Genomic DNA, 13,280 nt, shown 5'->3' with positions numbered 1-13,280 from the left:
GTTCTATAACTTAGAAAACTAGTTCCCTATGATTTGGATTATTTCTAGAAGTCTTGCTATTACAGTGTAGTAATGACCTGTCTTCTGTATATATATTAATATATTTCAACTGTTGCCTGTATAGCTTTGGGATAGTTTCTGGGAAGTGATATGACTGGGTCAAAAGGAAAATGCTTATGTAACTGCTATTGTCAAATTTTCCATTACTGAAGTGGTAACATTTTACATTCCCACCAGCAGTATATTGACATGCCTATTTCTCTACTGTTTTGCAGAGAATATTCTCCAATTTTTTGGTTTTGACGATCTTATAAATGAGAAATAGCATTTCTGAGTAGTTTTATTTTTTATTTCTTTTACCATAAATGATGTTGAGCTTCTTTCTAAATGACTAGGAGACATGTATACTTCTTTTTCTGTGAACTGTCCATAACTATAGGGTTGTGTTGACCTTAATTTTTAAACCAGCTTGAGCCGGCTGCCTGCCAGAGAACTGTGCAAACCACTCTTTTAAGCACTGAGGATGAAGAATGAAAACCCTAGATGAAAATCCATGTCCCTCCTGGAGTTTACAATCTAGTGAGGGAGTGGTGTGTTTGGCCCATGAATTTTGGCAAATGTCTCAAATCTTCTTCCTTAGCTTGGCTATTCCTATTCAGATCCAGAATCATAATGCTTGTGCCCATGTGCCTTTATAATAGTCCTGATTCTGTGGACTTGCTGTTGATGTGCTCTTTTAGACTTTTGTCTCTCGTTGTTTCTACAGAAACATGGCTGGGACTTGCTTCTCCAGCTCTCTTAATTTGGTTAATTTTGGGCTTCCCAGGTGAGGCTAGTGGTAAAGAACCCTCCTGCCAATACAGGAGACTGTAGCCCACCAGGCTTCTCTGTCCATGGGATCCTCCAGGCAAGAATACTGGAGTGCGTAGCCATTCCCTTCTCCAGGCAATCTTCCCAACCCAGGGATCAAACCCAGGTCTCCCACATTGCAGGCGGATTCTTTACCATCTGAGCCACCAGCTAAACCCAAGCTGGGTTACTGTGGCCAAATTGCTGTATCAAGGTGAGTCTAAATTTTTTTATCTGTAAAATGAGGATGATATCACCTGTCAACATGGAGAGACTGAAATAAATAACATGCAAATTAGCAAAAATCTATTCCTAATATAAGTGTTCAAAACTTATTTTAAAACAATGTTTTTTTTTTTTGAGTTTTGCAGTTTATTTATTGAAACCTCATACATACATTGCTTGGATGTAGAATTCTAAAACCACGTTTTTCCAAAAAAAAAAGTTTTTATCCCATATCATGGAATAAGGAATATACCAATGGAATACATGAGTCACTCAATTTGCTTCTCAATGTGTTAAACAGAGAATTATTTGCTCATTTGGTAAACATTACCTCATCTGCTTCTTCCCCTTCTTCATCATAATCATCATCATCATCTTCAATAGCTTCTCCAGTAAAGTATAACACTGATCTTGGGATTATACGCTCACGTAAAAAGTGACCAATTTCAAAGTCTGCAGTGAGGATAGCTTCAGAATCATCATCCAGACCTCCACTCTCAGGAACTTCAGGAGGGGCAAAAAAATTAAAGAAAGAGTCATTAGAAACTGTTTTGGTCACAGTACGAACTGTCCCACATCCCTTGTGTTTGTGCTTCTTCTTAATCATTTTCAAAGTGACATTCTTCCCTTTTTTCCAATCTATCTGGCACCCTGTACAACCCATAATTTCTGGTCCATCAAAAGAAAAGGGATCAGAATCATCTGGTTCTGATCTCATCCTATGTCTTTGTCAACACTTCATTTGTGAAATATTCATTGGGTTCAAAGTGAAATTCTAAGACAAAACTCATAGGTTGACTAGCATCTGAGAACTTCACTTTAACATCTTTCAAGTGCTTCAGAATAGGCTCATCATGTTCCTGAACCATATCACTGAGCAAGTCGACATTCTTAAAAAGGGTCAGCCAAAACTCAGGAATTCCCTTGGGGTCTTCTTTTTCTTCATCCTTTTTCTCATCTTCAATCTTGGCCTTTTCTTTCAGCTCCTCCGAAATTTCATCTTCCTTATCTGGTTTCCATTCACATTCTTCTTCTGTAGGTTCATAAATGGCATTAATGATCTCAAATCGCTTATCAAACAGAGGCTGATAAAGAACAGCATACTTTCTTTCAAGATCATGAACTTCCTCATAGAATTTGGCTTCTATCTGTGCACATTTAACTTGAAGGTTTTTGAGAGCATTCACTCGTCTTTTAACTACCCTAGGCAAGCTTTCAATGTATCCTGTTGGTGTTTCTACCAGACCATCAAGTCTTTCTTGAAGGGCTGCAAGAATCTGAGGATTTTGCATCATCTGAACAGTCAGCTGACCCGCTTTGATTTTTGTTTCTTCACCAGTTTCTACTTCTTCAACATCATCCAAATCTTGATCAAGTTCAGACTGTTCTTTGTTGTCGATGTCTGCCATGTTGTACAAATGCCAAGTATTTTCAAAAATGACAAATTTCGTTTTCCAGCTCAGCTCTCCGGTGGCGAGCGCGGGGAGCCGAGCGGCCCGCGCTGCGCAGGCAGTGACTCAGGGCGGCGGCGGGAGGAGTAGGAGGCGGCGCCGCGAGCAGATGGCGCTAAAAAAGCTAAAACAATGTTCTATTAAAGTAAATAGTAGTTAAAAGGGAGTGGGTAGTATATTCAAAATTTCTCCAAAAAACTCACTGTGCATTGAATTTTATCCTAAAATGTTTCTCTTTGTTGTTCAGATACTGTAGATGCACTAGAAGTGTATTATTTCTTTGTAAATACTTTGAGTTTTATGCCTTCCACAATTAGAGCCTACCACAGTTAGAGCCTGCCAGTATCCAGCCTCAGTTCTAATCCTATATCCAGTTTTTCTCATATAATGGCAATACCCAAGCATGTGTAGTTCTTTGAAACCTCCAAATGGCTTCATGCCTTCTAAATGCCATTCTTTGTGTGCAATTTTCTTCTTTTTATTTTCCTAGAAAACTCCTCATCTAAGATCCAGCTCAAATATCATTTATTGTAGCAAGTCTTCCTAATCCTTTACCCTTGCTGTTTTAGAGTTAAAAACATCTTCTTTTAAACTTCTGGACATTATGTATATATTTATCATCAAACTAAAACTTTATGTTATCATTGCTTATACAGTTAATTTCTTGCCTGGACCTCAGGCTCAGAGAGAAAAGGGTATTGTTCATTATGATATTTCTGTGCTTAGTGAGTACTTTGCCAGGAGTTGCTACTCAAAAAATGCTTACTAACAATTTTCATTTGGAGCTTGCCTTGTAAAATTTGAACTTAATAGACACTTGTCTATGTGATGTGATTTCAACAGTGTTTAGGATACCCCTTTGTTGCTATGGCTCAGCTGGTAAAGAATCCTCCTGCAATATGGGTGGGAGATTTGAACCCTGGGCTGGGAAGATCCTCTGAGAAGGGAAAGGCTACCCATTCCAGTATTCTGGCCTGGAGAATTCCATGGACTGTATAGTCCATGGGGTTGCAAAGAGTTGGACACAATTGAGCGACTTTCACTTGTTGTTCTATATCAGCATCCAGTCAACACATCAGTACTAAACTCCTTCCTCACTGGTGCCTGAAATGTCTGTAACATAGTAAAACACCTTTCCACAACTGGAGATAGACTAAGTGCATTTAAGTCTAGAAGAAGAAATACTTTGACTTGAATATAAGACAGGAGGGTGGTGAGTGGTCCTATGGGCCTAAAATAGGGGTATGCCAAATAGGAAGGAAGATCAAGTGAAAAGTTCATACCAGGATAAATTTTTCTGAGATGTTTGCTTTCCTGTCATAATTCATGTTTTTATTGGCAACTGCAATCCCAAAATGGCCCACAGAATGTGAAAAAAAAAAAGTGATTTTTCTCCAGGAGTGAGAAATGCTAATGTATATTTCTTTCTTTACCCCACGTGTCTTTTCAGAATGCTTAAGTGCAGAAATGGAAGGTCCTAAAACATCAAACAATTCAACGCAGCAGATGGACAATGGCAATCACAGTTCAGGTAATGCTCATCTTTTAATAATAATTCTAAGAAAAGTGCTTGATGTTTTTACAGTTTTTACACTTTGAGATCTTGAATTGCCTTGTTATTTATAGATTATTTTATCTAAAATTGTCAAAATGAAATACTGCTTATGTTTTAAAATGTTGGTAAATTTTTCATTCTGAAATTACTTTCAGTGCTTATTTAGTACTTATTTCAAGACTGTGATCATGAAGTAAATCAAGGGCACAGCACCAATTTTTTTCATTCTATTTTTAAATCATAGTTTTACTAGGTTTACTCTAGAGAACTTAAAAATATTGGCCTTAGCAGATGTTACTAATTTACTTTCTGTGTGCCCTTGCCCAGCTCTACTGTCTCCCAAATTTTTGTTTCTCATTATAGTTAACTTTTTCTTTATATTTTAAAATATTATTTTTGTAACACATTTTACATTGAGCACTTCATGGAAAAATAATTCTAGTGCTTTTAAAATGTATTCTTGGACTCAGTAAATATCCTTTTTAATTATACTTACTTATTTACTATTTAGAAAAATTAGATTTCAGGTCAACTGCAGACTCTAATAAGTAAAATGACTATATAAATTATTAATCTGAGGGGTGGGAATAGTGCTTGAGTTTAGTGAGTTAAATGGTGCCTCCACTTCAAGATCTGTCCACCAGGAACCTACAAATGTGGGTACATTTGGACAAAGCGTCTTTGAAAATGTATTTAAGCTAAAGCTTTCAGATGAGATCATCCTGGATTAACGTGGGCCCTATGTCCAATGACATAGAAAAGAAAAGGAGAAGACACAAGGGAAAATACAATGTAAAGATGGAGGCAGAGGTTGAAATGATACACCTACAAACTAAGGAACACATAGGATTTCTGGTAGCCACTCAAACCTGGAAGAAACAAAGAAAGGATTCTTTACTAGAGACTTTGGAAGGAATATGGTTGTGCTAACACTTTGGTATATTTCTGACTTCCAGAAATGTGAGAGAATAAATATCTGTTGTTTTAAGGGATCGAGTTTGTAGATACATATTAAGACAGTTCTAGGAAACTAATATAATGAATAACTAAATTACTTTTCTACTGTAAATATGTCTTTAAACACAGTCCACATATGATTCAGTCTATATACAGATCTTCCATCACTTATGATGGCATTATGCCTCAATAAATTCATCCTAAGTTGAAATATCATAAGTCAAAATACACCTACCCTACCTAACAGGAGGAAAAGAGGGCTACAGAGGATAAGATAGTTGGATGGCATCACCCACTCAATGGACATGAATTTGAGCAAACTCCGGGAGATAGTGAAGGACAAGGAAGCCTGGCATGCTGCAATCCATAGGACTGCAAAGAACTGAACATGACTTAGCAACTGAACAACAACAATAACCTAACATCAAAGCTTAGCTGAGCCTTCTTTAAACAGTTGAGCAAAATCATCTAACACAAAGCCTATCTCATACTAACATGTTGGATAACTCATGTAATTTATTGAATACTGTACCTTTTGAAAGTGAAAAAAATAGTTGTATGGGTACAGAATAGTTGTATCAGTTATTTGCCCTTGTGATTGTGTAGCTGATTAGGAGCTGTGGCTTACTGCACCTGCCCAGCATCACAAGAGAATACCATACTGTATTATTGCTATCCTAGAAAGCAATCAAAATCAAAAATTCAAAATACAGTTTCTACTGAATGCATATGGCTTTTGCACCATTGTACAGTAAAAAAAAAAAAAAGAAGTCCTAAATCACACTATCCCAAGTTGAGGACTGTCTGTATACGTACATACTGAAAGAATTAGACATCTTATGTTAATGTAAAACTATAATCTCTCTAAACTTAAAAGAAAATTTGGTTTCATATGAAGAAATTGAAGACAGAAATCATAGAACCATTAATCAGAACCTTTAAATAATTATTGTACTACTTTGGTATATACAAAGCTTCAAGAAAGACTGAGTAAGAAAGATGCTTTCTTTTATCATTGAAGACATGATATTTGGCGTGAAATTGGCATTCTATAGGAACTAGATACCAAATGGAGATAATAAAACTGAATGACTCATATTAGCAATTAACTAAGTTTAAAAGATGTATCCAGTGTTATAAAAATGATCATAGGACTACTTCTGAAAACAAGCATAATATTTTTCTTTTCTGAAAAAGATAATTTTAGCACACTTAAGAGTATGCTACAACTTGTGGGTTTTATCTCTGGTATGAGAAATTGCAGGAATAATTGACTGATTTTCTTCCCAAGGTATTTTTCTTTAGACAGTGAATGTTGCTTAGTTGTAGGAGAATTTTGTTTCTGGTTTAAGAGGCAGAATTCTCCATGGGCCTCCAGTTCAGTTCAGTTCAGTTGCTCAGTTGTATCTGACTCTTTGCCACCCCATGAACTGCAGCATGCCCGGCCTCCCTGTCCATCACCAACTCCCAGAGTTCACTCAAACTCATGTCCATCGAGTCAGTGATGCCATCCAGCCATCTCATTCTCTGTCATCCCCTTCTCCTCCTGCCCTCAATCCCTCCCAGCATCAGAGTCTTTTCCAGTGAGTCAACCCTTCACATAAAGTGGCCAAAGTATTGGAGTTTCAGCTTTAGCATCAGTCCTTCCAAAGAACACCCAGGACTGATCTCCTTTAGAATGGACTGGATGGATCCCCTTGCAGTCCAAGGGATTCTCAAGAGTTTTCTCCAACACCACAGTTCAAAAGAATCAATTTTTCGGCACTCAGCTTTCTTCACAGTCCAACTCTCACATCCATACATGACCACTGGAAAAACCATAGCCTTGACTAGATGGACCTTTGTTGGCAAAGTATTGTCTCTGCTTTTGAATATGCTATCTAGGTTGCTCATAACTTTCCTTCCAAGGAGTAAGCGTCTTTTAATTTCATGGCTGCAATCACCATCTGCAGTGATTTTGGAGCCCCCCAAAATAAAATCTGACACTATTTCCATTGTTTCCCCATCTATTTGTCATGAAGTGATGGGACCAGATGCCATGATCTTAGTTTTCTTAATGTTGAACTTTAAGCCAACTTTTTCACTCTCCTCTTTTGCTTTCATCAAGAGGCTCTTTAGTTCCTCTTCACTTTCTGGTGTCATCTGCATTTCTGAGGTTGTTGATATTTCTCCCAGCAATCTTGATTCCAGCTTGTGCTTCATCCAGCCCAGTGTTTCTCATGATGTTCTCTGCATATAAGTTAAATAAGCAGGGTGACAATATACAGCCTTGACATACTCCTTTTCCTATTTGGAACCAGTCTGTTGTCTCATGTCCAGTTCTGACTGTTGCTTCCTGACCTGCATACAGGTTTCTCAAGAGGCAGGTCAGGTGGTCTGGTATTCCCATCTCTTTCAGAATTTTCCAGTTTCTCGTGATTCACACAGTCAAAGGCTTTGGCATAGTCAATAAAGCAGAAATAGATGTTTTTCTGGAACTCTCTTGCATTTTCTATGATCCAACGGATGTTGGTAATTTGATCTCTGGTTCCTCTGCCTTTTCTAAAACCAGCTTGAACATCTGGAAGTTCACAGTTCACGTATTGCTGAAGCATGCCTTGGAGAATTTTGAGCATTACTTTACTAGCATGTGAGATGAGTGCAATTGTGTGGTAGTTTGAAGATTCTTTGGCATTGCCTTTCTTTGGGATTGGAATGAAAACTGCCCTTTTCCAGTCCTGTGGCCACTGCTGAGTTTTCCAAATTTGCTGGCATATTGAGTGCAGCACTTTCACAGCATCATCTTCCAGGATTTGAAAGAGCTCCACTGGAATTCATTACCTCCACTAGCTTTGTTCGTAGTGATGCTTTCTAAGGCCCACTTGACTTCACATTCCAGGATGTCTGGCTCTAGGTGAGTGATCACACCATCATGATTATCTGGGTCGTGAAGATCTTTTTTGTACAGTTCTTCTGTGTATTCTTGCCACTTCTTCTTAATATCTTCTGCTTCTATTAGGTCTATACAATTTCTGTCCTTTATCAAGCCCATCTTTGCATGAAATGTTCCCGTGGTATCTCTAATTTTCTTGAAGAGATCTCTAGTCTTTCCCATTCTATTGTTTTCCTCTATTTCTTTGCATTGATCACTGAGGAAGGCTTTCTTTTTTCTCCTTGCTATTCTTTGGAACTCTGCATTCAGATGCTTATATCTTTCCTTTTCTCCTTTGCTTTTCACGTCTCTTCTTTTCACAGCTATTTGTAAGGCCTCCCCAGACAGCCATTTTGCTTTTTTGCATTTCTTTTCCATGGGGATGGTCTTGATACCTGTCTCCTGTTCAATGCCATGAATCTCCATCCATAGTTCATCAGGCACTCTATCAGATCTAGTCCCTTACATCTGTTTCTCACTTCCACTGTATAATCATAAGGGATTTGATTTAGGTCATACCTAAATGGTCTAGTGGTTTTCCCTACTTTCTTCAATTTAAGTCTGAATTTGGTAATAAGGAGTTCATGATGTGAGCCACAGTCAGCTCCCAGTCTTGTTTTTGCTGACTGTATAGAGCTTCTCCATCTTTGGCTGCAAAGAATATAATCAATCTGATTTCAGTGTTGACCATCTGGTGATGTCCATGTGTAGAGTCTTCTCTTGTGTTGTTGGAAGAGGGTGTTTCCTATGACCAGTGTGTTCTCTTGGCAAAACTTTATTAGCCTTTGCCCTGCTTCATTCCGTATTCCAGGGCCAAATTTGCCTGTTACTCCAGGTGTTTCTTGACTTCCTACTTTTGCATTCCAGTCCCCTATAATGAAAAGAACATCTTTTGGGGTGTTAGTTCTTAAAGTTCTTGTAGGTTCATAGACCCATTCAACTTCGGCTTCTTCAGCATTACTGGTTGGGGCATAGACTTGGATAACTGTGATATTGAATGGTTTGCCTTGGAAATGAACAGAGATCATTCTGTCATTTTTGAGATTGCATCCAAGTACTGCATTTTGGACTCTTGTTGACCATGATGGCTACTCCCTTTCTTCTAAGGGATTCCTGCCCGCAGTAGTAGATATAATGGTCATCTGAGTTAAATTCACCCATTCCAGTCCATTTTAGTTAGCTGATTCCTAGAATGTCAACATTCTCTCTTACCATCTCCTATTTGACCTCTTCCAATTTGCCTTGATTCATGGACTTGACATTCCAGGTTCCTATGCAATATTGCTCTTTACAGCACCAGACCTTGCTTCTGTCACCATTCACATCCACAGCTGGGTACTGTTTTTGCTTTTGCTCTGTCCCTTTATTCTTTCTGGAGTTATTTCTCCACTGATCTCCAGTAGCATACTTGGCACCTACAGACCTGGGGAGTTCCTCTTTCAGTATCCTATCATATTGCCTTTTCATACTCTTCATGGGGTTCTCAAGGCAAGAATACTGAAGTGGTTTGCCATTCCCTTCTCCAGTGGACCACATTCTATCAGACCTCTCCACCATGACCCGCCCATCTTGGGTGGCCCCACAGGACGTGGATTAGTTTCACTGAGTTAGACAAGGCTGTGGTCCTAGTGTGATTAGAGTGACTAGTTTCCTGTGAGTATGGTTTCAGTGTGTCTGCCCTCTGATGCCCTCTTGCAACACCTACCGTCTTACTTGGGTTTCTCTTATCTTAGACATGGAGTATCTCTTCATGGCTTTCCAGCACTCACTGGAATACCTTTATAAGCATAAAGTCTCTTCTACACTCTAGTCCACTGAGAACACTGAAACTCAAAATGCTTGAAGACCTTATTCAATTATGAAGACACCACTTAATGTAAGACCAAACTTCTCCAACAGAATCCCCCGGTACTCACACTGATTTTGTTATATCTCATAAAAACTAATGTGTCAAACTGACAATATTCCCAGATAAGATGACTAACATGAGAATTCACTGAAATGGCAACAGCTTAGTTCAGAGCATGAAAATCATTTGCTCTGTTATTAAAAGTAACAATTTCTATGGGGCATATGAAGTTAAATCCAAAGGATAAGAAGAAAAGTCTTTAAATATCCCCTAGAAGACATCAATCAAGGCTAGGTTCTTTGAACTTTCCATTGATAACAAACAACCTATATCTTTAAAATAAGGAGCATGGGACTTCCTTGGCAGTCTAGTGGTTAAGACTCCTCACTTCCACTGCAAGGGCTGTGGGTTTGATCCATGGTGGGGGAACAAGATTCTGATTGCCATGCACTGAGGAAAAAAAAATTAGGGAGAATGATTGGTGACAGCCAGACATGTGAAGAACTGATGCTGAAAAAGAATTCTGTTTAACCAGAACCAGAGAATATTATGGTTGTGACACTTTCTTCCAGAAAGAGCAGGTCTCAGGGCTGCAAAGGCCAAAATGCTCACAAGAGAAGGTCTTCATAGGTTTCAGTAACCTTTGTCTGTTATGGTAGCCATCTTGTGACCACCAGACAGCTCCCTTTTAGCTGGGAACGGGCAGGGTTCATCATTTTCTTACTTATCAGAATCCTATTGGATGTCCTCAGTATTGCCACTCTTCACTCGAAGTAAGGAAAGAAAGAATGGAAGGAGGAAAGGAAGCAGTTGCAACATGTTAGAAACAGAATGACTCAGCTGGTAGAGAATCTGTCTGCAGTGCAGGAGACCCAGGTTCAATCCCTGGGTTGGGTAGGGCCCCTGGAGAAGGAAATGGCAACCCACTCCAGTGTTCTTGCCTGGGAAATCCTAGGACAGAGGACCCTAGCAGGCTATAGTCCATGGTGTCACAAAGAGCCATACATGACTTAGTGACTAAACCACGAACACAGAAATAGAATAGGAAATTTATTTAATTTGAAGGAGAACTTGGGGTTGTCACTGGAGATTTAGTTTATCTTTAAAAGGCAAAGTAAGCAGAATAAAATAGAATATTCAGTGGATGTTTATTGTTTGTATTTATAAATGTTGTCACTTTAAGAAGTTACAACAAACAAAATACTGTACTTTAAGTCAAGAGTTAGCAAACCATAGCCCATGGGCAAAATCCAGCTGGCTGTATATATTTGTAGATAAAATTGTATTGGACAAAGCCATGGACATTTGTTCCGTTATTATATGTGCCTGCTCTCTTGCTGCAACAGCAGTGTTGAATACTTGCAACAGACACCGTATGGAACGCAAAGCTCCAGATGTTTCCTTTTTAGTCCTTTGGCAAAGCTATACTGTGTGCGATGATAAGAGTTTCAGAATCTAGAACACCTAAGACATAACTTGATTTCAGTAATCCCTCTGAGGTCAACTTTGATTTCTTATCTGTTTCTGGAATAGATACTTAATCCCAGTGTGAACTAAATTTAATAGTTAGAATCTCATTCTTTGCCTTCTTTCCAACCCAGTCTAATGATACTTAGCTACCTAGAAAAGCCAAATTATTTAGAAGCCTATTCACTGCTGGCTTCCAAGTCCTTTAATTTAATTTCCCTGTTTATTATGTGCCGGGAGCCAGCATGAGGAATTCCACCCGTGACAAGGTCATGTGGCAAGAGTTCTGATGGCCAGGCTAATCAGACCTCAGGTTTTCCCCCTGGAATTTCCTGAGCATCCACCCCCCAAAAAATAAGAATTTGCCTGCTTTTCCACTCTTCTGATATTCTCTGGAAAAAAGTCAATTCAGGGCTTTAGTCTTCTGCATTTGAAAGAGTGTTTCAATCCAAAAACCCCTCTGATGGCTTTCTAGCCTGCCTGCAGGACTCGTACAGCTGCGCGTGTGATTGTTTGAGGCCTCCTGACCGCAGGAGGCACAGGAAGCTTAAAACATCCTAGGAATGTAGGGGCTTCCGAGGAGCCAAAATCATTAGAATAGGACTGATTAAAAGTTTCATTTGTTGAGCCAATACTTGCTGCCAAATTTTCATATCCTTTATTTTTAGATATAGTTGGTATATAGAAAAGCAAGTAGTAGACCTGGTATTAGCAACATTAGATCTTTGAGTTAAGTACCTTCTTTGTTATAACCCACTGCACCTTTGTGCTATAGAGATGTAACTTTAATGCTTTAAGGAGATGCAGATTAAAGAAAAACACTTCAGGGGAAAGGAAATTAACATTCATTAAGGACGAGAGCCAAAAAGTGTTAACAAGTCTCTTGGCCAGAAGATAATGTAAATCACCTGAGACCTTTTGTATACAAAAAGATATACAGAAAGAGTCTGGGTTGCGAACACTACATAATTTTGTATTACCCATTGATCTCTATGTATAATCAAAAGTATAAAAGGCCTTGAAGGGCAATAGAAGGAGGGCCAGTTGCTGGACTGGTTTCCCCCATGTCTCTCTCTCCTTCTCTCCCTTTCCCTCCCTCTGCTCTTTACTTTAATTTCAGGCTGAATTTCCACCTGGGGCGCGGAGGCTAGCCAGGTCTACTTACTTGCCCTGGCTGTTAAGACTCGCGTGAAAGGGAGCCTAAGGCGAGGCACCCTTAGATATTCAAGCGAGCGCCGGTGGCCCAACATAGATGGTGCAAATTCCTTGTCTGGAATTTTATTGGTCTTCCGCGTAATCCAAGCTATTCAGCCCTCTTCCTCCACTTAAGTCTCCTACTATACTATTTCTTCCTAATCTAATCTTATATTTCTTATATCAATCAATAAATAAGTTTTTCTCACGCCAATGCCATCCACCCTTCGAATTCCCTGGATCCACTGGGGCTGGACCCTGGCAATTATGTGGTAGAACTGAGTGGAAAATTAGAATGGGGAGCATAAAGAATATTTTTAAAAGCAGGAGAGCACATGGAATGGTGGTCTTATAAACTCAGAGGAAGATATTTTTCAGGTTTTTAAGTCATGAGAAGCATTCTGAAAGTCACTGTTGTTCTTTAAAAAATTAGCAATACAAACATGTTTTTCAGAAAGCAAATTTGAAGTATATTGGGACTATCTTCAGAAACTCCATAGAACTCAAGAGAAGGAATGCATGTAGATCTTAAGAACAAGGAATTGGGAACTTGAGTTAGGTTAAGTCTGCCATCTCTCTCTGCTTCTGCTTCATTCTTCCCAAGGTTTATTAGTTAGGGTTCCTCAGAGAAACAGAACAGGATGTATGTGTGTGTTGGAAATCCTGGAGAGAGGGAGAACGAGAGAAAGAGGAAGAGATTGATTTACTTTATGGGACTGGTCCAAAATCTGCAGGATCTTTGGAGACCCAGGGAAGAGATGCAAATTGAGTCTGAATGCAATGTGCCGGCAGAGTTGCCTTTCCCATGATGTCAGTCTTTTC

At 39.0% G+C, this 13,280-nt stretch overlaps 1 protein-coding gene and 1 pseudogene across 1 annotated transcript in view; one reads left to right on the top strand and one right to left on the bottom strand.

Annotated features, from left to right (window-relative positions):
* The window catches only part of LOC138420078 (cell surface glycoprotein CD200 receptor 1), a 42,116-nt gene that overhangs the window by 17,899 nt on the left and 10,937 nt on the right, over positions 1–13,280 (top strand). The window contains exon 2 of the mRNA XM_069553218.1: positions 3,976–4,056. Within this exon, the coding sequence (XP_069409319.1) occupies positions 3,976–4,056 (81 nt within the window). The remainder of the gene's footprint in view (positions 1–3,975; positions 4,057–13,280) is intronic.
* On the bottom strand, positions 1,373–2,583 carry LOC138420209 (nucleosome assembly protein 1-like 1; annotated as a pseudogene).

The sequence above is a fragment of the Ovis canadensis genome, chromosome 1 (assembly GCF_042477335.2).
Source record: "Ovis canadensis isolate MfBH-ARS-UI-01 breed Bighorn chromosome 1, ARS-UI_OviCan_v2, whole genome shotgun sequence".
Lineage (NCBI taxonomy): Eukaryota > Metazoa > Chordata > Mammalia > Artiodactyla > Bovidae > Ovis > Ovis canadensis.
Note: the sequence above shows the minus strand (reverse complement) of the source record. Positions and strands in the feature narration are given on the sequence as shown.